The sequence below is a fragment of the Triticum urartu genome, chromosome 3A (assembly GCF_056163025.1).
Source record: "Triticum urartu cultivar PI428250 chromosome 3A, HENAU_Tu73, whole genome shotgun sequence".
NCBI lineage: Eukaryota > Viridiplantae > Streptophyta > Magnoliopsida > Poales > Poaceae > Triticum > Triticum urartu.
The window spans coordinates 380,260,030-380,286,717 of record NC_141875.1 but is presented as its reverse complement, the minus strand read 5'-3'; the positions used below and the strand labels follow the sequence as shown (position 1 = coordinate 380,286,717).

Genomic DNA, 26,688 nt, shown 5'->3' with positions numbered 1-26,688 from the left:
TCAAGTTCATAAACCCACAATTCATCGGATCTCGGCAAACACACCGCAAAAGAGTATTATATCGAATAGATCTCCAAGAACATCGAGGAGAAATTTGTATTGAAGATCAAAGAGAGAGAAGAAGCCATCTAGCTAATAACTATGGACCCGAAGGTCTGTGGTAAACTACTCACGCTTCATCGGAGAGGCTATGGTGTTGATGTAGAAGCCCTCCGTGATCGATTCCCCCTCCGGTAGATCGCCGGAGAAGGCCCCAAGATGGGATCTCACTAGTACAGAAGGTTGCGGCGGTGGAAAAGTGGTTTCGTGGCTCCCCCTGGTGTTTCTAGGGTATAAGGCTATATATAGTTGGAAGAAGTACGTCGGTGTAGCTCGGTGGGGCCCACGAGGGTGGGGGCGCGGCCTCCTACCTCGTGGCCACCTCACGGAGTTCTAGACTTCCACTCCAAGTCTCCTGGTTTGCTTTCGGTCCAAGAAAGATCATCGCGAAGGTTAGGTTCCATTTGGTATTCCTTTTCTGCGAAACACCGAAATAGGAAAAAAACAGAAACTGGCACTGGGCCTCCGGTTAATAGGTTAGTCCCAAAAATAATACAAAAGAGGATATCAAAGCTCATTAAACCTCCAAAATAGATAATATAATAGCATGGAACAATAAAAAAATATAGATATGTTGGAGACGTATCAAGCATCCCCAAGCTTAATTCCTGCTTGTCCTCAAGTAGGTAAATGATAAAAACGGAATTTTTGATGTGGAATGCTACCTAACATATTTATCAATGTAATTTCCTTTATTTTCGCATGAATGTTCATATCTGAAAGATTCAAGACAAAAGTTTAATATTGACATAAAAATAATAATACTTCAAGCATACTAACAAAATAATTATGTCCTCTCCAAATAACCTGGCCAAAGAAAGTTCATCCCTACAAAATCATATAGTTTGGTCATGCTCCATCTTCGTCACACAAAATACTCAAATCATGCACAACCCCGATGACAAGCCAAACAATTGTTTCATACTTTAGTAATCTCAAACCTTTTCAACTTTCACGCAATACATGAGCATGAGCCATGGACATAGCACTATAGGTGGAATAGAGTGGTGGTTGTAGAGAAGACAAAAAGGAGGTAGATGGTCTCACATCAACTAGGCATATCAATGGGCTATGGAGATGCCCATCAATAGATGTCAATGTGAGTGAGTAGGGATTGCCATGCAACGAATGCACTAGAGCTATAAATGTATGAAAGCTCAATAAAAGAAACTAAGTGGGTGTGCATCCAACTTGCTTGCTCACGAAGACCTAGGGCATTTGAGGAAGCCCATTGTTGGAATATACAATCCAAGTTCTATAATGAAAATTTCCCACTAGTATATGAAAGTGACAAAATAAGAGACTCTCTATCATGAAGATCATGGTGCTATTTTGAAGCACAAGTGTGGGAAAAGGATAGTAGCATTGTCCCTTCTCTCTTTTTCTCTCATTTTTTTCCTTTTTTGGGCCTTCCCTTTTTTGGCCTTTCTCCTTTTTTTATTTCCTCACATGGGACAATGCTCTAATAATGATGATCATCACACTTCTATTTATTTACAACTCAAAGATAACAAATCGATACTTAGAAAAAAAATATTGACTCTATATGCGTGCCTCTGGCGGTGTACCAGGATGTGCAATGAATCAAGAGTGACATGTATGAAAATATTATGAATGGTGGCTTTGTCGGAAGTGGGGTTCTGGAAAACCCTTAAGGTTCGAACACTGGGGTGCGCGCGAAGTCTTTTCCTCCCACCGATCTACGCCCTAGCTCGCTAAGATCTCGCGGACGAACTCGACGAACTCGCAACACAGAAAGACACAAGATTTATACTGGTTCGGGCCACCATTGTGGTGTAATACCCTACTCCAGTGTGGTCGTGGTGGATTGCCTCTAGGGCTGATGATGAACAATACAATGGGAAGAATAGCCTCCTGAGGTTGAGGTGTTCTTGTGCCTGGCTAACTTGTGTGGTTCTGGATGGTCTAAAATGGTCCTCTCTTTCCTATGGTGGTGGCTAGTCCTACTTATAGAGGCCCTGGTCCTCTTCCCAAATAATGAGCGGGAAGGGAGCCAACAACGGCGAGAAAATTTGAAGGGGGGCATCTAGTACAAGCTATCCTGGTAAAGGCGGTCTCCGCCTGTGAAAGGCTCTGGTGGTGATGCCGTCTTGGGCTCCACGATGACCTCCATCTTGCCGTCCTTCTGGTCCTTGTCTTGTTTCACCGATATGGCAACCTTTACCTGATGCCTCGGTAATCCTCGCCTGCGTAGGCCTCCTTAGCACCAAAGAGGAAACAAGGACGCTGCGCGCGCTGGCGCCCGCCTGGTGCCAATCGTCATGGCTCACATCACGAGAGCCTCATGAGGTTTGCCTCGCCTTGATATCTCCGCTCCTCGTGAGCCTGCCCGACTAGGCCACTCCAGAGGAGGTCTTGTGTCGTCCGCCTCGCGAGGATCTTGGATGCCTTGTTGATGAAGATGGGTCGTACGGCCTGCTGGCTTAGCCACGCAGCGGGCCGCAGGCAGGCAAGTCTGGGGACCCCCGTTCCCAGAATGCCGATAGTAGCCCGCGGGCCCAAGGTGCGCTCAGGCTTGGCTTCACGGCGAAGCCAAGGGTCAAGTACGGAGCACCGCGGGCCCCCAAAAGCCTGCACCCTCGGTTGACGCGTGGCGGTTGATCAGATGCGGGCGTCTCCGCTTCCCCATGCTGTCTCGACAACCACACGATTCGACAAGTCTCTACGGCATGCAAAGAAAACCATCATTACCTGCGATCGTGGGAGGCGTCGGTTGGCCTTCCCTTGCTTTAAATGGGGAGGGGGGCGGAGCCCCCTTCGCCCATCTCTTCCTCGCTTGCTTTCTTCTTCTTCGCTCCATTGCTTGGAGTGCCACCAATGGCGCCACGAAGGAAGTTCTCTGCCGCCGAGAAGGGAAAGGCCCCTCGCGAGGGACCCGGCGCCCAAGCGCGGACGCGACCGTCCGCGCAAGCGCACCGCGCCCCTGCCGTGGCCCACTGTCAGAGCAGCACCGCGGCCCGCGGAGGGGGTCGTCCCAGCCATGGCGATCCAGTTGACGAGGGGAGGCGTGCTCTGGTGCCCCCCCCCCCCCCCCCGTCCGCGCTTCCACACGATGGAAGTGTCGCCGGAGTTTGTCGTCTGGTCGGAGAATCTGGCCGGCAACTGGCTCCCACTTCCGCGCTTCTTCACCAACGAGCTGCCGGCCTCCGGTCCAGGCGGACTCTGGCTGCAGGCGGATGGTTTCTGTAGCAAGGCGTCTTGGGTTGCAGTCGCGACTTCCGCCGTGGGCAACATAGCTCTGGCCCGTGGCTGGCAGACGTTCGCCCGCGCGCGCGGCTTGGGCAGGCGGTGCGCCCTCCACTTCAAGTACGATGGTGGATCGACCCTCTACGTGATGGTGTTTGGGGAAGATGGACGCCGCGCCGAGTGCTGCCCCGAGGCGAACGATGGTGAGGAGGTGCTCGGTCTCCGGGACGGTCGCGATGAGGATGAGGGCGAGCCTGCCCTCGGGGGCGGCTGTGTCTTGTCCAGCTACGGCGGCTCTTCCTCCGGTGACAGCTCCAGCAGCAGTGGCCACGACCAGCCTCCGCGCCCGCTTTCAAGGCGGTAGTGGGTCATCTCATCGCCGCGCCTCCGTGAAGCGCGAAGAACGATCCGGCTAGGCTCGGGGTGCTGCTAGGGGTCTGCCTCTGCGGATTGCTGCAATGCTACTTTTGTTTTACTCTTTTTCCTGCATCAAGAATGAAACTAGTATGGGCCCAGGGGGGGCGTGTATCGAACTATAGTTCCTCGGTTGTTGCACTATGTGTGTTGTTCCCGTGTTGTGTCGTTACTTCGTGCGAAGGTAACTTAACCTGGTATATTCGGGAGGCCCTCTTCCTTAGGAGGCGCTCATTTCCTCGTGTCCATCTTGCCTCGGCGGCCTGCATTCGCTCGGGAACTACAAAAACTCGTTAGGAAGTGCGCTAAAAGATTCGTCGCTCACCCTGCCCCTGACCTGGCGCTTTGTGCCGCGGTACCCGAGGGGCACGGACTAGGAGAAGCACACCAACTTTTGGGCTCGAATGAGGGTGGCTCTTGAGAAGGCAGAGAAGGGAGAAAAAAATGCTCGCGAGGGCACCTGCCTAGCCCCCTCGCGAGGCATGCGAGAGAGAGAGAACGTGAGCAAACCTAAGCCGGAAAAATGCAGTGAGAGGTGAGGGGGTCAGATCAGCAAGGAATGCCAAAAGCAAACTTCAATTAAGGAAAAGCAAGCCAACTACGGAAAGCAAATGAAAAGCCACGTCCGGCACCTAATCTAGTCTTCAAGTCTTCTCACCAATGCGGAGCTAAGTGCTGCACTAGGCGTGGGCGGGAGCCCCAGGGCCTGAGGCCGGCACTCCTGAGACTCCGGGGCGTGTATAGCCCGAACTCATTATTACGTGAGAGTGTCACGGGCGGGGATTCTTCACAGGCACCAAGCCTTCTTCACAGGCTCTGGGCCTTTCTTCACAGGCTCTGGGCCTTGCTTCACAGGCTCTGGGCCTTGCTTCACAGGCTCTACGCCTTGCTTCATGGGTAGAACTTCCGGAGGTGCTGGATGTTCCAGGCGTTTTGGATTGGTACCCCGTCTTGTGTCTCCAGGCGCACGGCGCCAGGCCTGGAGATGTGGACGACCTTGAACGGTTCCCACATTGGTGAAAGCTTATGCAGCCCTTCCCTGGAGAGGACACACCTCAGGACTAGGTCGCCCGTCTCGAGTGTCCTGGAGCGGACGTTGCGGCAGTGGTATCGCCGCAATGCTTGCTGGTACTTCGCCGCCCGTAGCGCAGCTTCGCGGCGACGTTCCTCCCCCAGCACGAGGTCCATCCCCCGCGTGGCGTCCTGCTGCATTTCGTCAAACGCCAGGACCCGTGCGGAGCGATGCTTGACCTCGTGAGGAGGGACCGCTTCAGCTCCGTAAACGAGGAAGAATGGAGTCTCTCCCATTGGCTTGGTGGCGGTGCTTCGGATGGACCATAGTACGGACTGGAGCTCGTCGTGCCAGCCCATGCCGCAGGCCTCCGGCTTCTTCTTGAAGGTCCTGGTCTTGAGGCCCCTCAGGACCTCCACGTTAGCATGTTCGGCCTGACCATTACTCCTGGGATGGGCCACCGAAGTGTAGCAGATCTGCGTTCCAAGGTTAGCACAGTAGGTTTTGAATAGGTGCTAGTAAACTGCGAACCTTTATCTGTGATGATGCGGTTGGGGACCCCGAAGCGGCTTACGAGGCCCTTGATGAACTTGACAGCAAAGCCGGCCGGGATGGTACGGACGGCTTCCACCTCCGCCCACTTGGTGAATTTGTCGATGGCGACGTAGAGGTAGCGGTAGCCCCCTAGCGCCCGAGGGAACGGGCCTAGGATATCCAGCCCCCAGACCGCGAACGGCCATGTGAGTGGGATAGCTTGAAGACCCTAAGCTGGCTGTTGGGTTTGCTTGGCGTGGAACTGGCAAGCTTCGCAGGATTTCACCAGCTCGACTGCGTCGTTGAGTGTTGTAGGCCAGTAGAATCCACTACGGAACACCTTGCAGACAAGGGTTCATGATGACGAGTGGTGTCCGTAGTCCCCGCCGTGTATGTCAATCAGCAGCTCCCTTCCTTGATCGCTGGATATGCAGTGCAGCGTGACATCGTTCGGTCGTTTCCTCTATAACTCGTCATCTTAGATACAGTATGTCGTGGCTTGCCGGGCCACGCACTCTGCCTCCTCTTCCTTCTCTGGCAGCGTCCCGTGCGTTAAGTACTCCTTGAATTCTTTGGTCCAACATTCCTCCTGGGGCTCGAGCGCCAAGAGCAGCCGAGCTCCTGAGGTCGGGCCACAGGCTGGGGCTCCTATGGCCGGAGGCTGGGGGAGCTCCTCCCGAGGTTGAATCATGCTTGAAAGAGGTGGCGCAGATGATGGCTTGAAGAGCCGCTCCTCAAAGACGCCTGGCTCCTGTGGTTGCCGCTTGGATGCTCTCCTGGCGATGTCGTCGGCCTCCTTGTTAGTGCCCCGGGGCACGTGCTGCAGCTCCAGGCCCGAGAACTATTTCTCCATCTTGCGCACCTCCGCGAGGTAGGCCTCCATATGCTCATCCTTCGGCTCATACACCTTGTTGGAGAAGTTGACGAGGAGTTGTGAGTCGCCTCTGACGCTGAGGCGCTTCACCCCTAGAGCCGCCACAACCTTCAGGCCATCTATGAGGCCTTCGTATTCTGCGATATTGTTGGAGACCTTCTCGCCGTGCTGAAAGCGGAGTTGCACGGCGTAGTAGAGCTTGTCCTGGGTGGGCGAGATGAGCACCGCTCCAGCCCCCGCGCCCTGGTGCGCGAAGGCGCCATTGAAATAAATGACCCAGCCGTTCGGGGCCTCACTTCCTGGGGAGGTGGACCGGTCTTCTCCTTCCTCGAGTATCGGGGCATCCGTCCATTCTGCCACAAAGTCAGCGAGTGCGGCCCCTTTGATGACCCTGGTAGTGCTGAACTCCAACTAGAATGCTTGCAGCTCGATGTTCCACTCAGCGATCCTTCCGGCCGAGTTAGGGCTCCTAAGTACCCTCTCCAATGGGTAGGCTGAGAAGACCTTGATGGGGTGGCCCTGGAAGTAGTGTCACAGTTTGCGTGAGGCCACCAGGAGTGCGAGCAGGAATTTCTAGGGCATGGGGTAGCATGCCCTTGCGTCCCGTAGTACAATGCGGACGAAGTACACCGGGTGTTCGACGAGGGCCGGCACACTGTCGAGGCTCGGGTCATGCGGAGATCGGGGAATATCCTGAGGTGGGAGGATCCCTGAGACCTGATTGTCCTCGGGGGCTTCTGCGATGCCGCCCTGCTGAGCTTGGCCTTCCACCGTTGACACCTTTGCTGCGCCTTCCTGACCCCGTGCCACTTTAGCCCTGGCTTGGCGCGGTGCACCCTTGGCTTGGCGCTCCTCCCGAACTGCCACCAACACTGCGATGATGGAGTACGGGGTGGCAGCAAGGTAGAGTACTAGAGGTTCGAGGGGCCGCGGTGCCACCATCACCGGGGGGCTAGTAAGGTATTTCTTGAGGTCTCGGAAGGCCCAGTCGGCCTCCGGGTTCCACTCAAACGGCCCCTTCTTCTTCACGAGCTTGAAGAAAGGTAGGGGCGCTCTCCTAGTTTGGAGATGAAACGCCCTAACGCGGTCACCCGCCCAACTAGCTTCTGCATCTCTTTGAGGGTCTGTGGTGGGCTCATGTCCTCGATGGCCTTGATATTCGCTAGGTTAGCCTCGATCCCTCTGTGGGATACGAGGAATCCCGGCAGCTTGCCAGAGGGGATGCCGAACACGCACTTCTCCGGGTTGAGCCTCAAGTTCACTTGGCGTAGGCTCTCGAAGGTCTCCTCCAAGTCTTGAATCAATGTCCTCGCCTCGCGAGACTTGACCACTATGTCATCGACGTAGGCCTCTGCATTTCTCCCGAGCTGCCACCCCAGAGCAATGTCCATCAACCATTGAAAGGTCGTGCCCGCGTTGCGCAGCCCGAAGGGCATGCAGGTGTAGTAGTACACCCCACATGGTGTCAGGAAGGCCGTCTTCTCCACATCTTCCACCGCCATCTTGATTTGATGATACCCTGAGAACGCATCCAGGAAGCACAGCAGGTCACACTCGGCGGTGGAGTCGACAATCTGGTCAATGCGCGGGAGTGGGAACGGATCTTGGGGGCAGGCTTTGTTAAGATTGGTGAAGTCAACGCACATCCGTTCCTTCCCGCCTTTTTTCGGCACTACGACAGGGTTCGCCAGCCATTCGGGGTATCGGACCTCTCGGATGGCACCTGCGCTTCCAGCTTGCGTTTCTCTTGGACGATGAAGGCCTGCTTCTCAGTGGACTGTTGTCTCGCTCGCTGCTTCACGGGGCGGATGTTGGGGCATACACTTAGATGATGCTGGATCACCTCCCTCGGGGCCCCCACCAGCTGATTGGGCTCCCACACGAATATCTCCTTGTTCGTGCGCAAGAACCTCACCAGGGCTTCTTCTTGTTCCGGGTCAAGGACGGCTCCTATGGTAAAGATGGCTCCTGAAGACCCGTCCTTGCTGACCGATACCTGCTTGGTTTCCGCCTTGTTTTGGGTGGACAGCTGCTTCTTCTTGGTGGGCGTGGCCTCCCTGGCCGCGGGGGCACCGGCGTCGGCGGGTTGTGCTGCTGCCGCGGTCTTGAAGGCGAGCCTGAGCGCCGTCACGGCCTCCTTAGTGTCCCCCTTGATGGTGAGGACGCCCTTGCTCCCTGGCATCTTCATGAGGTTGTAAGCTGGGTGAGTCGCCGCCATGAACTGAGCGAGAGCCGGGTACCCGAGGATGGTGTTGTACGGGAGACCGATGCGAGCGATGTCGAAGTCCACTAGCTCGGTGCGGTAGTTGGCGCGTGTGCCGAAGGTGACAGGGAGGCGGATCTGTCCCAGGGAGTGGGTAGCTCCACCACCCTCTCCCGAGAAGGGCTTACTGAGGCCGAGCCGCTCGAGTGGCACGTGGAGAAGGCTGAAGGCTTCCATGGAGAGCAAGTTGAGGCAAGCACCACCGTCGATGAGGATCTTGGTGACGGCCACGTTGCAAATGGTGGGCATGCAGAGCATCGGGAGCATTCCGGAGCCGGCGGTGGAGTCGGGGTGGTCCTCTGAGCCGAAGGTGAGGTCGGCCTCTGGCGCAGCCCAACCCGGCGGAGCCCCCGGGCACCTGGAGGAGGCCCCGATCTGACGTACGAATGGCTTGGCGTGGTGGTCTGACGACGGTCCTTGAGAACCGCCCAGCAGGGCTGCGACTGCGTGGTGCGCCGTCACCGCGTAGCGAGCAGTGAAGAGGTCGCGGAGCTCCTCCCAAGATGCCACCGTGGATCCAGGAAGGTTGAGCAGCCAGGCGCGTGGCTCGTCGGCGAGGGCCATGGGAAGCTAGTTGGCCATGACCTTGTCATTGCCCTGGCTTCGAGGACGGCCTCCTCGTACGCCAGCAGGAAAGCTGACGGGTCCGCCGCGCCGTCGTAGCGCGGCGGCATCTCCGGCCTGAACTTGGGCGGCCACTGCACCCGTCGCAAGGCGGGGGCCAGGGCTCGGAGCCCCTGGCCCCGTTGTGAACGCTGACCGTCGGAGTCGGCAGGGCGCCTGCCATGTGGGCGAAGCGCGATGGCGACGGAGGGGAAGCTATGGTGCACCCCTACCTGGCGTGCCAAATGTCGGATGTGGGGTTCCGGCAAACCCTTAAGGTTCGAACACTGGGGTGCGCGTGAAGTCTTTTCCTCCCACCGATCTACGCCCTAGCTCACTAAGATCTCGCGGACGAACTCGACGAACTCGCAACACAGAAAGACACAAGATTTATACTGGTTCGGGCCACCATTGTGGTGTAATACCCTACTCCAGTGTGGTGGTGGTGGATTGCCTCTAGGGCTGATGATGAACAATACAATGGGAAGAACAGCCTCCTGAGGTTGAGGTGTTCTTGTGCCTGGCTAACTTGTGTGGTTCTGGATGGTCCAAAATGGTCCTCTCTTGCCTATGGTGGTGGCTAATCCTACTTATAGATGCCCTGGTCCTCTTCCCAAATATTGAGCGGGAAGGGAGCCAACAACGGCGGGCAAATTTGAAGGGGCACAGCTAGTACAAGCTATCCTGACAAAGGCGGTCTCCGCCTGCGAAAGGCTTTGGTGGTGACGTCGTCTTGGGCTCCACGATGACCTCCGTCTTGCCGTCCTTCTGGTCCTGGTGTTGTTGCACCGATATGGCAACCTTTGCATGATGCCTCGGTACTCCTCGTCTGCGCAGGCCTCCTTAGCACCAAAGAGGAAACAAGGACGCTGTGCGCGCTGTTGCCCGCCTGTCGCCCGCCTGGTGCCGATCGTCATGGCACACGTCATGAGAGCCTCATGAGGTTTGCCTCGCCTTGATATCTCCGCTCCTCGTGAGCCTGCCCGACTAGGCCACTCCAGAGGAGGTGTTGTGTCATCCGCCTCGCGAGGGTCTTGGATACCTTGTTGATGAAGATGGGTCGTACGACCTGCTGGCTTAGCCACGCAGCGGGCCACAGGTAGGCAAGTTTGGGGACCCCCGTTCCCAGAACGCTGATAGGCTTTGCCACAAATACGATGTCAACTACATGATCATGCAAGGCATTATGACAATGGTGGAGTGTGTCATAATAAACGGAATGATGGAAAGTTGCATGGCAATATATCTCGGAATGGCTATGGAAGTGCCATAATAGGTAGGTATGGTGGCTGTTTTGAGGAAGGTAAATGGTGGGTTTATGGTACCGGGGAAAGTTGTGCGGTATTAGAGAGGCTAGCAATGGTGGAAGGGGGAAAGTGCGTATAATCCATGGACTCAACATTAGTCATAAAGAACTCACATACTTATTGCAAAAATCTACAAGTCATCAAAAACCAAGCACTACGCGCATGCTCATAGGGGGGTAGATTAGTAGGAAAATACCATCGCTTGTCCCTGACCACCACTCATAAGGAAGACAATCAAAGAAATACTTCATGCTTCAAATTTGTTACACAACGGTTACCATACATGCATGCTACGAGACTTGCAAACCTCAACACAAGTATTTCTCAAATTCACAATTACTCAACTAGCATGACTCTAATATTACCATCCTCATGTCTCAAAACAATCTTCAAGTATCAAACTTCTCCTACTATTCAACGCACTTTATATGAAAGTTTTTATTGTACCCATTCTGGATGCCCATCATATTAGGACTAATTTTATGACCATATCAAATTACCATACTATTCTAAAAGACTCTCAAAATAATATAAGTGAATCATGAGAGATCAATAATTTCTATAAAATAAAACCACCACCGTGCTCTAAAAAGATATAAGTGAAGCACTAGAGTAAAATTGTATAGCTCAAAAGATATAAGTGAAGCATATAGAGTATTCTAATAAATTCTGATTCATGCGTGTCTCTCCCAAAAGGTTTATATAGCAAGTATGATTGTGGTAAACTAAAAAACAAAGACTCAAATCATACAAGATGCTCCAAGAAAAACACATATCATGTGGTGAACAAAAATATAGCCTCAAGTAAAGTTACCGATAGACGAAGACGAAAGAGGGGATGCCTTCCGAGGCATCCCCAACCTTAGGCTTTTGGTTGTCCTTGCATTTTACCTTGGGGTGCCTTGGGCATCCCCAAGCTTAGGCTCTTGCGACTCCTTGTTCCAAAATCCATCAAATCTTTACCCAAAAACTTGAAAACTTCACAACACAAAACTCAACAGAGAATCTCATGAGCTCCGTTACTATTAGAAAATAAACCACCACTTTAAGGTACTGTAATTAACTCATTCTTCATTTATATTGGTATTAAACCTATTGTATTCCAACTTCTCTATGGTTCATACCTCCCGATACTAGCCATAGATTCATCAAAATAAGCAAACAACACGCGAAAAACAGAATCTGTCAAAAACAAAACAGTCTGTAGCAATATGAAGGTTTCGAATACTTCTGTAACTCCAAAAATTCTAAAAACTTAGGACGACCAGTACAATTTCTATATTGATCTACTGCAGTTGGAATTGGTATTTTATCGCTCTCTGGTAAAAAATTAAAATTATTTTCGTGAGCATATACTTTCTGTTTTTATCAGCAAGATCAAACAACAATCACCCAAGAAGATCCTAAAGGCTTTACTTGGCACAAACACTAATTAAAACATAAAAAACACAATCATAAAAGAGGCTAAATAAATTATTTATTACTAAACAGGAACAAAAAGTAAAGAACAAAAATAAAATTGGGTTGCCTCCCAACAATCGCTATCGTTTAACGCCCCTAGCTAGGCATAAAAGCAAAAGTAGATCTAGGTATTGTCATCTTCTGTATGCAATTCTTCAATTGAACACTTATAACCCTTAGGAGGTTCTTTGTTTTGCTAATGATCAAACTCCTAGGTAGGAAATCAAGAAATTCATTTTTAGCAAAAGGTTTCTTAATGATATCGAAAAAGTTGGGGTGAACACTTACTGATTTGAGGTCTTCATTTTTCTTACTACAAGATTCACCCTTATTTTTAGGAACATAGATAAACTTGGAACTTTGGTAGGAGGAGGATTTGAGGTGTTTTTAACGGCAGAGAAAGAGGACACCAAGTTGGTAATAATATCTTTGAGTTTATCAATTCTAGTGGAATCTTGATCTATCTTCTCATTAACTATGGGTTCCTTTTCCTTAAGATTTTTCAGAGTAACTCCTACCTTAGATCCATATTAAGTAATTTGGTTGTGGATCTTTTTATCCAAAATTTTTATTAACTCTACAGTGGCAATTTTATTTTCAATAATATGAAGCATTTGCATCACATGTTCCAAAGTTAAAATAGTTCCATTGACCAAAATAGGTGGTGGGACTAACAAATCTATCATAGCATTATAAGAATCAAAAGTGTGGCTTCCCAAGAAATTCCCTCCAGTAATAGTGTCAAGAACATATCTATACCAAGGAGTGATGTCTATGTAAAAATTGCAAAGAATGGAAGTAGATTGCTTTTTAGTAGATCTATTTTGAGCATTGCAAATTCTATACCAAGCATCTTTTAGGTTTTCTCCTTCCCTTTGATTAAAATTAAGAACTTCATTTATCGGGAGTATTAACAATGATAGGAGAACTAGCCATGAAGGCGAAACAAACGATCTAACATATGGATGCACAAGAGGCAAGCAAAAAGAGACGAACGGAAGAGGGCGAATAAAACGACAAAGGTGAAGTGGGGGAGAGGAAAACGAGAGGCAAATGGAAAATAATGTAATGCGAGGGAGAAGAGTTTATGATGGGTACTTGGTATGTCTTGACTTGGTGTAGATCTCCCCGGCAACAGGGCCAGAAATCCTTCTTGCTACCTCTTGAGCATGCGTTGGTTTTCCCTTGAAGAGGAAAGGGTGATGCAGCAAAATAGCGTAAGTATTCCCCTCAGTTTTTGAGAACCAAGGTATCAATCCAGTAGGAGACAACGCACAAGTCACCTAGTACATGCACAAACAATCAAGAACCTCGCAACCAACGTGATAAAGGGGTTGTCAATCCCTTCATGGTCACTTGCGAAAGTGAGATCTGATAGAGATAGTAAGATAAATATTTTTGGTATTTTGTTGTATAGATTGGAAAGTAAAGATTGCAAAATATTAAACAAGATGCGATAATAAAAGAGATGCAATATAATAAGAAAGAGACCCGGGGACCATAGGTTTCACTAGTGGCTTCTCTCATGTTAGCATGTATTACGGTGGGTGAACAAATTACTGCCGATCAATTGATAGAAAAGTGCATTGTTATGAAGATATCTAAGGCAATGATCATGAATATAGGCATCACGTCCATGTCAAGTAGATCGAAACGATTCTGCATCTACTACTATTACTCCACACATCTACCGCTATCCATCATGCATCTAGAGTATTAAGTTCATAAGAACAAAGTAACGCATTAAGCAAGATGACATGATGTAGAGGGATAAAATCAAGCAATATGACACAAACCCCATCCTTTTATCCTGGATGGCAACAATACAATACGTGCCTTGCTGCCCTTACTATCACTTGGAAAGGGCACCGAAAGATTGAACCCAAAGCTAAGCACTTCTCCCATTGCAAGAAAGATCAATCTAGTAGGCCAAACTAAACCGATAATTCGAAGAGACTTGCAAAGATATCAAATCATGAATATAAGAATTCAGAGAAGAACTGTGACGCCCCCGATTTGACCGTACACTAATCATACACGCAAATGTGTACGATCAAGATCAAGGACTCACGGAAAGATATCACAACACAAATCTAGACACAAATTAAAATAATACAAGCTTTATATTACAAGCCAGGGGCCTCGAGGGCTCGAATACATAAGCTCGAATACACAAGAGTCAGTGGAAGCATCAATATCTAAGTACAGCCATAAGTTAAACAAGTTTGCCTTAAGAAGGCTAGCACAAAAGCAACAACGATAAAAAAGGCAGGGCCTCCTTCCTGGGAGCCTCCTAACTACTCCAAGTCGTTAGCGGCCGTCACGTAGTAGTAGGCACCCTCAGGGTAGCAGTAGTCTTCAGTGGTGTCGTCTGGCTCCTGGGAACCGTCATCTGGTCACAACAATCGGGTATGGGGGAAAAGAGGTAACAAAGCAACCGTGAGTACTCACCCAAAGTACTCGCAAGACTTACTGTCGGTGTCAAAACCGGCGGATCTCGGATAGGGGGTCCCGAACTATGCGTCTAGGCCGGATGGTAACAGAAGGCGAGGGACACAAAGTTTTACCCAGGTTCGGGCCCTCTTGATGGATGTAAAACCCAACGTCCTGCTTGATTAATATTGAAGATATGGGTGTTACAAGAGTAGATCTACCACGAGATCAGAGAGGCTAAACCCTAGAAGCTAGCCTACGATATGATTGTATGTTGTGATTGTTGTCCTACGGACTAAAACCCTCCGGTTTATATAGACACCGGAGAGGGTTAGGGTTACACAAGGTCGGTTACAAAGGAGGAGATATCCATATACGTATTGCCTAGCTTGCCTTCCATGCCAAGTAGAGTCCCATCCGGACACGAGATGAAGTCTTCAATCTTGTATCTTCATAGTCTAACAGTCCGGCCAATGGAGATAGTTCGGCTGTCCGGAGACCCCCTAATCCAGGACTCCCACAGTAGCCCCTGAACCAGGCTTCAATGACGATGAGTCCGGCGTGCAGTTGTCTTCGGCATTGCAAGGCGGGTTCCTTCTTCGAATACATTATAGAAGAAGTTGAATACGAGGATAGTGTCCGACCCTGCAAAATAAGTCCCACATTTCACCGTAGAGAGAATAATGTTTTTTTCGCAGATCTAATTTGCTGGCTTGTTTTGACAGCATGGCGTTATGTCATGGCCCGGTGATTATTCAAACCGTTTCTTTTAACCAGCCCCGCACATAACGCGAGGCAGTTTTTCGACACGTCTTGTCAAAGCAGAGACCGTGTCCCATTATTACGGGATTCTCATCAATACGGGCGTGGGTAACCCAACCGCGCCATCAATTGCGGCGCTTGGGGGATAAGAGAGTTTTACTAGACAAGTGGGGACGTTTAATTTTGTCCGCCCATATAAAGGGATAAGGATTCACCTTTCTATCCATGCCTTCTTCCTCCTCTGCTCATCCGCTCCCACATACTCGAGCTCTAGCGCCCAAGTCCTCACTTCCATCTCAACCTTTTCCAACCATGTCCGAAGCAGGAGGCAAGTGGATGGTCTCCTCCGTCACGGAGGGAGACATCATGAAACTGAGGAGAGCAGGATACCTGCACGACAACATCGCGCACCGGCTCCCAGATGAGGGACAGCTCATCCCCACCCCCGAGCCCCATGAGAGGGTGGTATTCCTCACCCATTTCCTCCGCGGACTAGGATTCCCTCTCCATCCTTTCGTCCGGGGGCTCATGTTTTTTTACGGCCTAGATTTCCATGATCTAGCCCCAAACTTCATCCTCAACATCTCGGCGTTTATCGTCGTGTGCGAGGCCTTCCTCCGCATCAAGCCCCACTTCGGCTTATGGCTGAAGACCTTCAATGTCAAGCCGAAGGTAGTGAGCAGCCGCCAGGCGGAGTGCGAAGGCGCCATGGTGGGCAAGATGCCCAACATCACATGGCTCGAGGGCACCTTCATGGACACCATAAAGGGGTGGCAATCGAGGTGGTTCTATATCATCGAGCCGCGCGACCCCGCATGGGTAGCGGCCCCCGAGTTCCGATCCGGCATCCCCATGCGGCTCACCTCCTGGAAAGAGAAGAGCCTGTTCAGAGTTCGGTGCTGCGCCGGATTGAACTCCCACAAGGTAAACTCCCGTTGTTGGCACGGGAGTATCCGGTGAACGAGCATAACCTGGACTATGTTGACAAGCTTGAGCTTCTTATCCACCATGTTCTGAATACATGACTGGAGTCCGGTTCCCTCCCCCCCCCCCCCCATTACTGAGGATCGCGGATTTAGCGCGAAGCGCCACGCCAGTGCGGTAAGTTGTTTTACCTCTTACAGGATATTTGTTTTATATAGATTGGCTCTATGCGGGATCTAAACTCCCATAATTTTGATAGGACTGGCAGAAGATGGCCGGACAGATCGACTGTCCGGCTCCCTTGCCCGAAGGCCCCGCAGACGCTCTTCTGACGAAGATGCTGACTCCGGCCCCCTATAAGGTGCCGGAGAAGACCAAGAAGGCCAAGGGAGCTCGAAAGAGTTCCCGACGCCAGGCGTCGTCGGACTCGCCGTCCGATGACTCTGCGGCGCACTCTTCCCCCGAAGACGAGGAAGAGGAAGAAGAGGCTCCCCACCGACTGGGGGAGACAAGAAAAGAAAGGCCGCCCCAACTGGGGAGGCCGAAGGGTCCAAGAAGGGAAGGACGCTCCCTCCGGACAGCGCTACCGCCGCCGACGAAAGTGAAGACGAGTGGTTGCCCAGGGGCAAGCCCCAGGGGAGATCGTAAGTGTTCGGATACCAAAGTAACCCATAGGATTCCTTTGTCGCGTTGCTTTCCCTAACACCGAACTCAATTGTGCAGGCCGCCCCAAGCCAATATCGAGGTATCCTCGGACGGCTCCCTGGGTACGTCGGACATGGATAGCGATCCAGTCCCGACGGCCACCTCCCCTCATCCAGCCGATGACACCGAGGTGCTGTCTCAAGAGGCACTGGATCGAGGGGGGACAGTCCCGGAGGCACCGCAAGGCAACCTTTCGAACTCCAGGAGCCAAGGGGACGGGGTCCCCGAGAGCTCCGAGTTCGGCCCTCAGCCGAACACCACGCCGGACCCTCCAACGGACCCGAGCTCGGGCAGGCGGTCCCCTTATAAGGAGAGTGAGACGCCTATACCGGTGACCTCTGTCCATCCAGAGGCGCCGGACATTATGTTGGAAGCGCTTCGCAGCGCTTCCATCAAGGAGGAGCACCGCATTATCATGAGTGCGGTGATCCAGAAGGTTCAGTCCGCCAAGAGCGGATTGACTGAAGCCTGTACTAGCCTTCTAACAGGCTTCGAGGTAAGTGTTTTAAAATGTCGTAGAAGTGTTACCGCATAGACAGTAGCCCCTGATGCTTTGTTTGGTGTTCACAAAGAAAAGCCGAACAGAGGATCAAATAATATCGCAGGATTCTAATATAAGTATGTCAATATGCATATGCAGGCTTCGCTGCTGGCGTCCGCCGCACTGACTGCGGAGGTCGCCGTACTGAAGGAGGACCTCGAGGTGTCCCAGAAAGAGCTCGGCCTTGCTAAGAGGCAGCTCGAGGAGAACAAGGGTAAGTGATACCCCGTCTGTAGATGAGAAAAAGGACGCGATTACTAAATGACAGGATCATTGTATGTTTGCCAGGGGCCACGACCGAGGTGGTGACCCTGAAGCAAGCGCTGTCCCAGGCGGAAGAAAAGGCGGCCCAGGAGTGCACCGAGCGAGAGAGGCACGAGGCTCGGGTGGGCGAGGTGCAGCAAGATCTCCAGGCTCTCGTGACCAAGCACGAGGCGTTGGAGCTTGACTTGAAGACGAGAGAGTCTGAGCTTGTCGCGGCCTATGAGAGCGCGAAGAGTGCCAAGGCCGAGGCCCAAAAGGCCCTTCAGGAGATTGACGCGATGAAGAAGATAGCGGCGGGTAAGGCTTTCTATATGCAAAGCAAGCATGTAAAGGTGAATTACCGATTACTTACCCGAATCCGGAGCTCTTCAGGAGCATTCGCAGATTTGCCCCGCAGTGTGTCCGATGCCGCACTGTTCTACCAGGCCGAGGACAGAAGCTCGACGGGGAAGCTGTTCTGGTCTCAGTATGCTGAGGCCGAACATCCGGTGCCAATGAGCGACCAGCTGAAGCAGATGGCCGAGCTACATAAGGCGTCCGATCAGGCCATGAAGGGCTTCATAGTCCGGTTGTGGCCTGGCGACGCCCTTCCAAACAGCTTCTTCGGCCTGGTGAGGCGGCTTGTGGATGCCCGCCCATGGCTGGAGGTCGTCAAGCGATCCGTCTGCATTGAAGGTGCACGCCGGGCCTTTGCCCGTGTGAAAACGCAGTGGGTCAAGCTAGACGCCGTGAAGCTTATCAAGGAGGGGCCGCCAGAGGGCAAGGAGCACCGCCACCCCGAGATGTACTACGAGGGTGTTCTGCCGGGCGCCCGTCTTATCGCGGATGAGTGTTCAAAAAATGTAATATTTGAATGAGACTTGCTCGTTTTTTATCCTGTGTAATGAAAACTTGTTTCATATGCGCTATGCAACGCCTGTGTGAATTTAAAATATTACATTCTGTTTGGCTGTTTATCCAATCTGAGAGATGGCTAGTCCTCGGCTTCTGCCCCCATGCCACGAGTGCCGGGGTGTTCGGGATAAACCTGAGCACTCTTGTTCCCATGTTTGGGTCCTTCGAGGGAGGTGCTCAGCACAACGAACAAGGCAACCGGACCAATAATGCTTTATCACTCTCACTTAGCCATAGAATTCTATAATTTTAAATTTCGGCGAAGCCCCTGGTATTCGGAAGGCCGAATTCGGGGCGCGATACACGCCTGTAAGCCGGACGGAGCCGGCCCCTCGCCCTAAGCAGCATAAGTCTTTAGGGACTTGAAAAACCTCGCCGAACAGCGACCAGTCTCTCGCCTTATCATGACAGTCAGTTTTAGCTTTCTCTACTGAGGTGCTCGGCCTGGCAGAACCGGGGCACAATCGCAGTAGTTCTCCTAGCGCTACCTTAGCCGATAGAGCGGAACGTAAGGTACCAAAACATAGGAGCCGGGCAAACCCAACATTTGACCAAAGACATGATTCGGAGCTGATGCATGTAATGCTATATGTTCGGGATGCTGCACTTGTGAAAGTGTTCGGACTTTTCACACCATATTGTGGGTACGTAAGCCCCTGGTGCATTGGCCGTACCAGAGTGTACGGTTGCTAGGCGTCATTAATGAACGCATAGATATGTATACATATAACAAAAATGCGATAATAGTCGTAATGTCACGCATTGTATATTAAAAAAATGCATTAAAGCAGAGTGATACAGATAGTGTAATGAGCAAAAGAGTAGGACTATGTCCCATCCAAGGGCAAGCTGAGGAATTATGTGAAATCTGTAATCCACCTGGGAATTCCGTAGTCGTCGGCCTCCTTGGTTGCTGTATCATGTGTTCGGCAATAGAGCTGCCGGACAGTGTTTCCAGAGATTGAAGTCCTGAAAGAAAAAGAAAAATAACCAAACGGGAAGCCCCTGGTGCGGTTTAGGCTTCGTTTTGGGACGTGCCGTAGTTGTGCCTCCTCCTCCCCATCTATGCCCATGGTATTTTTAATGCATAATGATGTACGCGCGGCACGAACAACGTCGTTGGGCTGTGGTTGGGGTGGCCGCCGTATTGCTACGCGAGCTCAGATCGTGTTAGGCGGTCTGTTTACCGATTGCCCCGAGCGCGCTTGAAGGTGTCCGGGCTTTGAAACGCCGAACTGGTAGATTGCCTTGAAAGGCTGCTTTGCGCTTCTGCAGCGAGGGCCACGGTGTGCTCCTCTGTTCGGAGAGAGCGCTTTGTGTTTCCATTGACTGTAATAACTCCGCGAGGTCCTGGCATCTTGAGCTTGAGGTATGCATAATGTGGTACCGCATTGAATCTAGCGAATGCGGTTCGTCCGAGCAGTGCATGATAACCACTGCGGAACGGGACTATATCGAAGATTAACTCTTCGCTTCGCAAGTTATCCGGGGATCCGAAGACCACTTATAGTGTAATTGAGCCTGTGTAGTGGGCCTCTACGCCTGGAATGACGCCTTTAAAGGTCGTCTTTGTGGGTTTGATCCTTGAGGGGTCTATACCCATTTTGCCCACTGTGTCCTGATAAAGCAGGTTCAGACTACTGCCGCCGTCCATGACGACTCGAGTGAGGTGAAATCCGTCGATGATTGGGTCTAGGACCAGTGCGGCGAATCCGCTGTGACGGATACTAGTGGGGTGGTCCCTGCGATCAAAGGTGATCGGACAGGAGGACCAAGGGTTGAACTTCATGGCGACTGGCTCCAGCGCATATACGTCCCTGAGCGCACGCTTTCGCTCCCTCTTGAGGATGTGGGTTGCGTATATCATGTTCACCGTCCTCACTTGCGGGGGAAACCTCTTCTGTCCTCCAGTGTGCGGCTGCCGGGGTTCTTCCTCGTCATCGCTATGCAGCCCTTTGTCCTTGTTTTCGGCAATTAACTTGCCGGCCTGCTTGAACACCCAACAATCCCTGTTGGTGTGATTGGCTGGCTTGTCTGGGGTGCCGTGAATTTGACACGAGCGATCGAGTATACGGTCCAAGCTGGACGGACCCGGCGTACTTTGTTTGAATGGCTTTTTCCGCTGACCGGGTTTAGAGCCTTTGAATCCGGCATTGACTGTCGTATCCTCAGTACTTTCGCCGTTAATGCGGCGCTTATGCTTGTTGTGACGTGACCTGCTGTTGCCGTCCTTGGTATCTGAGGTACCATGGTTCTTTGATATGTTTTTACTGCGAGCCAACCAACTGTCTTCTCCCGCACAAAAGTGGGTCATGAGCGTCGTGAGGGCTGCCATAGATTTCGGCTTTTCCTGACCAAGGTGCCGGGCTAGCCACTCGTCTCGGATATTGTGCTTGAAAGCCTCTAAGGCCTCCGCATCCGGACAGTCGACGATTTGGTTTTTCTTTGTAAGGAACCGAGTCCAGAATTGCCTGGCCGATTCTTCTGGCTGCTGAATTATGTGGCTCAAGTCATCGGCGTCTGGTGGTCGCACATAAGTGCCCTGAAAGTTGTCGAGGAATGCGACTTCCAGATCTTCCCAACAGCTAATGGAGTCCGCTGGCAAGCTATTAAGCCAATGTCGTGCTGGTCCTTTGAGTTTTAGTGGGAGGTACTTGATGGCATGTAAGTCATCACCGCGGGCCATGTGGATGTGGAGGAGGAAGTCCTCAATCCATACCGCGGGATCTGTTGTGCCGTCGTATGATTCAATGTTTACAGGTTTGAAACCTTCTGGGAATTGATGTTCCATTACTTCGTCTGTGAAGCATAAGGGGTGTGCGGCGCCTCTGTATTGGGCTATATCGCGACGCAGCTCGTATGGGTCCTGCCCGCTGTGTTCGGCCCGGCCGGATTTGCTTTTACTGTATCCGACGTGACATTTACCGTCTCGTAGAGTGGTGCGCTCTCGTGATCCGTAGATCGATCTTGAGTGCTTTGCTTTGTCCTCCAATATGTCTCGCAGGTCTGGCGTATCTCCCCATGCCTTTTTATTTGGATGGCGTTGGAGTGGAGGCTGAGCTTTCGGCATGAATGCCTCTCTATCGCGGCCACGAGGTGGCAGATCAGCCGTATCATACGCTTCTTCCTCCAGTCGGGGTAGTAACCTGCGCCTTGGGTAACTCTTGGAGGGACGCTCGAGTTTATATTCCTCAGCTGCGAGGACTTCAGTCCATTTGTCAGCTAGCAGATCTTGATCAGCTTGAAGCTGCTGCTGCTTTTTCTTTAGGCTATTTGTCGTGGCCATAAGCCTGCGCTTGAAGCGCTCTTGTTCGACGGGATCCTCTGGTACGGCGAATTCATCGTCGCCGAGGCTTGCCTCGTCTTCGAAGGGGGGCATGTAATTGTCATCCTCCTCCTCTCCGCCAGCCGCTCTCTCAGGAGAGCTGGCTCCTTCATCCTCCTGATCTAACTGTTGCTGGAGGGGGTTTTCGTTGTCTTCGGCACTATCCGGAGTGTTATTATCTCTTGTGCCGATATCACCACTTTTGCTTTGGCGGGACTTAGAGCGGCGCCGCTGACGTCGGCGCTTGGGTTGCTTCTTGGAGGGGTCATCCTCCGCTATCTCGTCGTCGTTGCCTTCATTGGGTGTATCCACCATGTATATGTCATACGACGAGGTGGCTTTCCAGTGCCCTATAGGTGCTGGTTCATGTTCGTCTCCTACATCGTCATCCATACCGTCGATGTCTTCGGAGTCAAAGTCAAGCATGTCGGTTAAATCATCGACAGTGGCTACAAAGTGGGTGGTGGGTGGGCGTCGAATTTCTTTGTCGTCCGCATCCCAGTCCTGTTGGCCATGATCCGGCCAGGGCTCTCCTGACAAAGAGAGAGACCTTAGTGAATTCAGAATGTCGTTGAAGGGTGAGTGCTGAAAGATATCCGCAGCGGTGAATTCCATGATCGGCGCCCAGTCGGATTCGATTGGCAGGGGCGCGGATGGTTCGGGGTCCGGAGGAGAGTCCGGCACCTTGGAGTCACGGGCTGCGCGGAGGATTATGCTGGTGTTTGGCTCGATCGCCGTTGAGACTGCAGCCCCTGAGGTGGTGTCTAGCCACCCATCCTCGATTGGTGCAGCTGGCTCCGAGCTAAGGGTCGGAGCTGGTGTGGGCGCGGCCTATGGAGTACCGTCTGGTGGCAGAGCTAGGTCATGCCCATCAAGACAGTGCGGCGTGCCCGGCTGTGGCTCGAATCCGTCAAAGATCAAGTCTCCGCGGATGTCGGTCGTGTAGTTCAAACTTCCAAATCTGACCAGATGGCCAAGGGCGTAGCTTTCAATCTGCTCCAGATGGCCCAGCGAATTAGCCTGCAGTGCAAAGCCGCCAAATATGAAGATCTGTCCGGGGAGAAAAGTCTCACCCTGGACGGCATCGCTACCGACGATAGTAGGAGCCATCAAGCCTAACGGCGACGACACAGAGGAACTCTCAATGAAAGCACCAATGTCGGTGTCAAAACCATCGGATCTCGGGTAGGGGGTCCCGAACTGTGCGTCTTGGCCGGATGGTAACAGGAGGCGAGGGACACAAAGTTTTACCCAGGTTCGGGACCTCTAGATGGAGGTAAAACCCTACGTCCTGCTTGATTAATATTGAAGATATGGGTGTTACAAGAGTAGATCTACCACGAGATCAGAGAGGCTAAACCCTAGAAGCTAGCCTACGGTATGATTGTATGTTGTGATTGTTGTCCTACGGACTAAAACCCTCCGGTTTATATAGACACTGGAGAGGGTTAGGGTTACACAAGGTCGGTTACAAAGGAGGAGATATCCATATACGTATTGCATAGCTTGCCTTCCACGCCAAGTAGAGTCCCATCCGGACACGAGACGAAGTCTTCAATCTTGTATCTTCATAGTCTAACAGTCCGGCCAATGAAGATAGTCCGGCTGTCCGGAGACCCCCTAATCCAGGACTCCCACACTTACATCAGATCTAATCTAAGTATGCATCTGTATCAAAGGAAAAGGGATGTATCTGTGGACTAAACTGCAGAATGCCAGAAAGAAGGGGAAAGCCTAGCCTATCGAAGACTAGCATCTTCAAGTATCTTCAAGCATCTTGCAGCATTTAGAAGAGTACAGATCAACATAATGTAAAGTAGTAGTAGTGTTATCAACCTCGGCCAGAGATCCTTTCTCGACTCCCTGCGAGAAAGCAATTCCAGAGCCATACTATCCATTTCTCATATCCATTCATTTCTCATCACAAGTATCCAGTTCTAATTGTATCGATCGGGATACAACTCCAAGTGTCCGTTACCGTAGGACAGGCTATCGATAGATGTTTTCTTCCCTGCAGGGGTGCACCAACTTACCCACCATGCTCGATTAACTCCGGGCGGACACACTTTCCTGGGTCATGCCCGGCCTCGGCCAAACAATACGCCGCAACCCGACTTAGGCTTAATAGAGAGGTCAAGCACGCCGGACTAAACCTATGCCCCCAAGGGTCTTGGGCCATCGCCCCGGGAACTCCTACACGTTGCGTGGGCGGCCGGTGAGCAGACCTAGCTACCTCCTTAAAAAGGCAGGAGCTTACCAGTCCAACCCGGCGCGCGCCGCTCAATCGCATGACGTCTATTAAGCTTTGGCTGATGCATACGACGCAGAACGCCCATACTATGCCCGCGTGATGGTTAGTGCTATCAGGCCAGAGGCCCCTCGGATCAAGTATCCAAATCGTAGTGGATTAGGAACGCGCGGTAACAAGCAGAGACTCACGAAAGATGTGACCCCGTCGCCCCGTCTCGAGGACGTGCAGCAAGGGCTAGGAATGCACGACTAGTCGTAACGGAAGTGATTAGGGAGGAAATCACCCTCGATGTCCATGACCAAATAGCTACTCTACAGGGTTAACATCAGAAGTGCTGATGAGTTCTCACCCTCGACACTCGATAGTAACCTAGTAGTGTCGAGCAACTAAGGGAAAGTGATGTGCGGTGCCGGGGCCCGGTCTTCAATCCTGTTGATCGGGTCTTCGATGATGAAGCAGGGGCAACAACGACGAGGTAGGGGTCACTGATGGGTCAGTAACCAACCTATACTAAGCGGTTTAGGATAAGCAGGTAAGGTAACAATAAGCAGGTTACAAAAGCAGGCTATGCATCAGAATAGGAGCAAACAATAACAGTAGCAAAATCTGATGCAAGCATGAGAGAATGAAATGGGCGATATCGGGATGATCAAAGGGGGGGCTTGCCTGGAAACTCCGCTGAAAGGGAAGAAGGGTCGACGTCGACGTAGTCGGTCACAGCGGCATCAGCAACGGTCTCGGGGTCTACCGGAGAGAAGAGGGGGAAGAAACAGTAAATACAGAGCAAACAAGTGCAATACTATGCAAGAGAAGACAAAATCAGCGCTAGAGGTGTTCTAACGCGGTGTTACACAGTATCGGCGAAGGGGGACAACATCCGGGGAAGTTTTCCCGAAATTTGGCATTTTCGGACAAACAAAACGGAGGGGAAAGGTTGCATGTTCGCTATGCCAGGGGCATGTGGCGGACGAATGGACCGTGTATTCGGGTTCGCCTCGTCGTTCTGAGCAACTTTCATGTATAACACTTTTCCATACGAGTTACGGATTATTTTATATTATTTTTCAAAGTTTTAATAGATTTTATGAATTTCTGGATTTATTACTATTTCAAAAATAAAACAGTAAAATTACACTTGTCACCAAGTGTGTTGCCAGCCACAGTCAATGACATGTAGGGCCAGGTCAAAGTCAACAGTACAGTCAGCTGTTGACTGGGTCAACCAATGAATAGTTCCTATGGGTCCCGCGTGTCATTGCCTATGGTTAACTAGACTTTAATTAAATTAGATTAGCTAATAGTGGGGGCCATTGTCATTGGCTAGTAGTAAAACTAACTAGTAATTAGTCCCTAAGATAATTTGCACGGCCGGCCGGTGGTGGATGTGCATACACACGCACACCACATGTGCTTGGACATGGCCACGACCATGGCCATTAGCAGCAACTAGCAGCGGCAGCAGGAGGAAAATGCAGCGGCAAGTAGCAGTATCTAGGAGCAGCAATAACTAGCACTCAGGAGCAACGCTTAGGAGCATCAGCAAAAACAACGAGAGGCGACAGCAGCAAGCGAAATAGCGGCATAGCAGAAGCAAGCAACAGGAGTCAGCAGTAGCGACAACAGTATGAAGCATCGGCAAAGTAGCGGCAAGGTAGCAGCCGAGCAGCAGGGACCGCGGCTTCGCGCAGGCAGGTCACGGGCGGAGCGCGGGCGATGCAGGAGCAACGCGTACGAGGGGTGGCTGCGGGACGCGGTGAGCGCGGCCAGCGGCGGGGTGAGCGGGCGCGGGCGCGAGAGCCGGCTCGCAGAGGCGCAAGGTCCGCACGCGCGGGACGCGGGCGCGGTGAGGAGCAGTAGCAACATTGCGCAGGAGCAGCGGCAGTACCAGCGTGTAAGGAGCAGCAGCAACTTAGAGAACACACGCACACGTACATGGAAGCTCTTGGGGGCTCGGTCCATGGCGAACAGTGTGGTAGAACGGCATGGATCGAAGGGGAAAATGAGGGGAATCGGTCGAGCAGCTCACCACAGAGGCACACGGAGGCCTGTTGGTGACTTAGGAGCTGCAGAGGCTACGGATCGACGAAGAACGACGACGACGACCGAGGAAGGAGATGGTGTCGATCCGGCCGATGCGGTGGCTCCGGGCTTGAGCTCGTGGGCGAGGAAGACGAAGCAGAAGACGGCGGTTCCGCGGGACCTCCCAGCTCGGCGTGGGGGCGACGATGGCCGCCAGGTCGACGGCAACAGCGGCGTCGGTGGCGTTCTAGAGTGGGGCAGAACTGGAGAGGGGAACGTCTGGGAGAGGGAGGAAGTGGATGAGAGCGAGAGTGAGGCCAGTAGGGAACCGAGGCGCCAGGGGGGCGGCCTTATCCTCCCGTCGGTGGCGTATGGGGCGCGGTGCCAGGTCCGGCGGGGACGAGCGGGAGCCCCCTCCCGGTCAGTCATACATGGGAGGAGAGGGAGAGATGACCCGGGGAAGGGTTGGGCCGGTTGGTCCAGTTGGGCTGCCTTGGCCTTTTGGGCCAAGGGGCCCAAGGGTGTCCTTTTTTCACTTTTTTAGGCTTCTGTTTTCTTTTTGTTTTATTAAAACAGAGACAAAGGGAAAAGTTTTGGCTACCAAAATACCTTGAAAAAGGTGGGACTAGACCACTTAAATTCTTTGTAGTATTTGGCACTGCCACAAATAGTTTGAGGGACAATTGAATCTAATTGGAATTTTCACAAATAAAATAGCATTTTAAAATGGTGAAATAGCACTATTCTAATCGCTAAAGTCCATCTTGGCTTGGAGGTGATGTTGTTTTCCTTAACA

At 51.9% G+C, this 26,688-nt stretch overlaps 1 protein-coding gene across 3 annotated transcripts; it reads right to left on the bottom strand.

Moving 5' to 3' along the window:
* Window positions 1–26,551, bottom strand: LOC147979768 (uncharacterized). 3 transcript variants are annotated; one of them, XM_087547155.1, is made up of 3 exons: window positions 25,900–26,536; window positions 24,540–24,617; window positions 1–14,166 (listed from the first exon to the last, which is right to left on the bottom strand). In XM_087547155.1, exon 3 carries the CDS (start codon window positions 8,965–8,967, stop codon window positions 7,813–7,815), a length of 1,155 nt encoding a protein of 384 aa, XP_087403281.1. In that variant the 5' UTR covers window positions 8,968–14,166; window positions 24,540–24,617; window positions 25,900–26,536; the 3' UTR covers window positions 1–7,812. The 3 variants fall into 3 exon arrangements, with proteins under 3 accessions (XP_087403281.1, XP_087403282.1, XP_087403280.1); XM_087547156.1 differs by lacking the exon at window positions 24,540–24,617 and having other exon boundaries at window positions 25,900–26,551; XM_087547154.1 differs by lacking the exon at window positions 1–14,166 and having other exon boundaries at window positions 14,358–24,617; window positions 25,900–26,508.
* Window positions 26,552–26,688: the final 137 nt, after the last annotated feature.

Excerpts from the sequence above, each read along its gene's own strand:
- LOC147979768 (XM_087547154.1), bottom strand. The coding sequence starts at position 22,237 with ATGGAATTCACCGCTGCGGATATCTTTCAGCACTCACCCTTCAACGAC.